At 52.0% G+C, this 2,739-nt stretch overlaps 1 protein-coding gene across 1 annotated transcript; it reads right to left on the reverse strand.

The window, feature by feature from the left end:
* Positions 1-2,132: 2,132 nt before the first annotated feature.
* On the reverse strand, positions 2,133-2,210 carry HOPX (HOP homeobox; the record flags this gene model as incomplete). The annotated part of the gene is made up of 1 exon (XM_009696639.1): positions 2,133-2,210. A coding segment is annotated over one exon (78 nt), but the record flags the coding sequence as incomplete, so codon positions are not given.
* Positions 2,211-2,739: the final 529 nt, after the last annotated feature.

The following is a 2,739-nucleotide window of genomic DNA, read 5'->3' on the forward strand; positions in this document are numbered from 1 at the left end:
CCCGGCAGGGAGGCTTCCTTGCCAGCAGCCACTTTTACTGGCCTTCTCTGGGGAGTTCACTAGCACGGTCACTAACATGGTCACCAGGGGAAAGGAGCAGAATTTGACCGAACTGCGGGACCCCTCTCTCCCCAGGACGCGTTATGTCCGGAGTTTATCACTCGTCTTATTCTTCTGCTGCAATCGTTAAAGAAGTAATGAAACAACCGCTGGAGGAAGCCAGCACAGGAATTGTTCTTTCCCACAAAGAAATGTGGCAAACCAAAGCCAACGGCGCGCAAGAGGTTGGTGCAACGCAACTCCTGACTTTGGGTTTCAAAATTTTTGCTGAAGTTTAGAGGTCTTCTTAGTGACGCTCCGAGTTTTGTGCTTGTGACAGAAGTAGAAACACAAAAGGCTGCAAAATTCCGGATCTGGGGCTGGATTTGATAAGGTGCAAAAAGTTAGTACAGGCTTTGGAAATGCTGGGGTGGCACGTGCATTGGGGTGGGTTGGATTTGGGGCCGGTTTTCTCAAACACCTGGAGAACGGGCAGATCCAGCCTTTTGCTTTGCATGTGTCTTTGATGCCAGTTACACAGACGGGTGAAATCTGTGCAGTACAGGTACTCCGTTGCATGACCCTGGGCAAAATGATGGAGCTCTGCATTGGGATTTTTGGAGCCTAAGTCAAAACAGCAGAGTTCCCCTCAGCGTAAGGGAGAAGGCGCGTTGCGGAGACTGAGAAGAGAACAGACATGGGTGCCGGACTCTGCAGGACAAGCTCTGAGCTCCAGTGGGGTGTGAGGGCGAGTCAGTTTGGCAGCTGGGTTGCAGGGGAACAGCACAGCCTGCGTGGGACATGGCACAGGGCGATCGCTTTCCTCCCTTTCCTGCACGTTCGGTGTGCTTCGCCCAACCGCTGGCGATGGGCTGGAGATACCGAGGCAAGAGAGATGCTCTCCGGCGAGGAACAAAAGCCATAAATGACAGCACGGGGCAGTGTCAGTGCCAGCGCATCTTAATCTTCCCTGTGTTAAGCTGATTCTCCTTTCAAAGGAGTAGAGGCAGGTGACCACAAACCAGAAGAGGATTAATCAGAGGATCCACTAATTGATTCAGTAATCCACTAAGCAGAGGATTTTTAAACCCTTTTGAGCAATATAAGGTCACTGGGCAGCGGCGCTGGTTATTTTTTAGCCCACGTGTTGTCCTGTAGAACGTCAGGGCTTTGTGCAAGAGCCCCAGCACAACCGCATCCCTCGGGCTGGAGGATGGAGGCCAGGGGGAACCCCAGCACCGACGGGGGAACCCCAGCACCACCGACCTCTGTCACCTTGGGGCCTGGGGCGTGCGTGGGGCTGTGGATGGACCCGTGGGTGCCCCAGAAGAGGAGGTTGCCCATGTCTGTGGGTATACCTGCAGCAAGAGGGAAAACCCACGGTGCCCACTGAGGCTGCCTGGGAGAAGCGTTGCCCTCCCCGGGGAAGGGGTCTGGCTCCTGCGATTCGGGCAGGGAGCACAAGCAGGGACATAACACAGCTCCTCTCATCAAAAAAATGTTTTTTATTAATGCATTGGGGAAAAAAAAAAAGCAAGCCCAGTTCTTTCCCTTTGGTGACCTTTAACAGAAATGTGAGAAATGCATTCAAGGGGGGCTTGGCTGGGTCTGGTTATGGTGTAGGTGCTCGGTTTGCCGAGATCACCTGAACTGTAACACATCTGGTTTTCCAGGTGCCCTCCTCTCTGGGTGATCTGTATATTAAAGCCAGCACGCGTACTTTGCCTCTGAGGATCATAAGGAAAAGAAATCTTCTTTTTTTCCCCGCTTCTGTGTTTGAACCTTTCATGGCAGCTTTTCCGTGAGCCTGGGAGAAGGGCGTGAGGTGGCCTTGCCCTGTGCAGCCGTGGTTAATGGGTGGGAATCACTCGACAGGTTAGGCAGCCATCAGAAGCTGTATACACACACACACACACACACATATATATAGACAGCTTTTTCCTGGTTATGTACACTTTAAATAAAACTTATGTTAAATAGCAGGGCATGACTTTGTATCTCAAAACCTATTGCAACAGAAGAACCCCAGGGAAACCCTCTCCGAAGAGCTTCCCCATCGTGTGCAGCAGGCGTGGGGATGGGAGCAGCATCCTCTAGTCCCTGACGGACCCGCTTTCGGAGGGCAGCCCTTCAGACTTCCTCCACTCTGCCAGGCGCTGCTTGAACCATTTCTGGAGAAAAAAAGAAAACAGAGATTGAGTGCACTGGGCTGAGCAAAGCCTCCGACTAACCTCGCTAAGGGTGCAGATGTGGTCAGCACGTGGGACCAGGCGAGGGAAACTCCTGGTGCGGTTCTGCAGCGAGGCACTGCACTGTTCCCAGGCCGTAGGGGCAGCAGGACAGCCGCTCCTGACCGAACGGTCGTGTTACCTACGTGGGCACCTCTCTCAAACTCATTTCTCTTCCTCGCTTCAGACCGTGACAGCGTGGGTGACTCCTCCTTTTATTGCTGTGAGTTCGGGGGGTTTTTTTTGCAAACGGAGTAAGAGCTTGGTGAAGGAGCTGCTGGATGGTGTCTGTTTAAATGGCTGGAGCAGTGACACAATCACTGCAGGTCTAAAAATGACAGGCATCAAAAGTTGACGTGCTCCAGAAAGGACGAGAGGGACAGCACGGTGGCTCTCAACAAATTTAAGAATAGATTTAAAAAATGGGTTAAATAGTATCTTAATCTTCAAGTAATGTGCATGGCTACGTTAT

This window comes from Cariama cristata, unplaced genomic scaffold (assembly GCF_000690535.1).
Source record: "Cariama cristata isolate BGI_N322 unplaced genomic scaffold, ASM69053v1 scaffold33313, whole genome shotgun sequence".
NCBI classification, from domain to species: domain Eukaryota; kingdom Metazoa; phylum Chordata; class Aves; order Cariamiformes; family Cariamidae; genus Cariama; species Cariama cristata.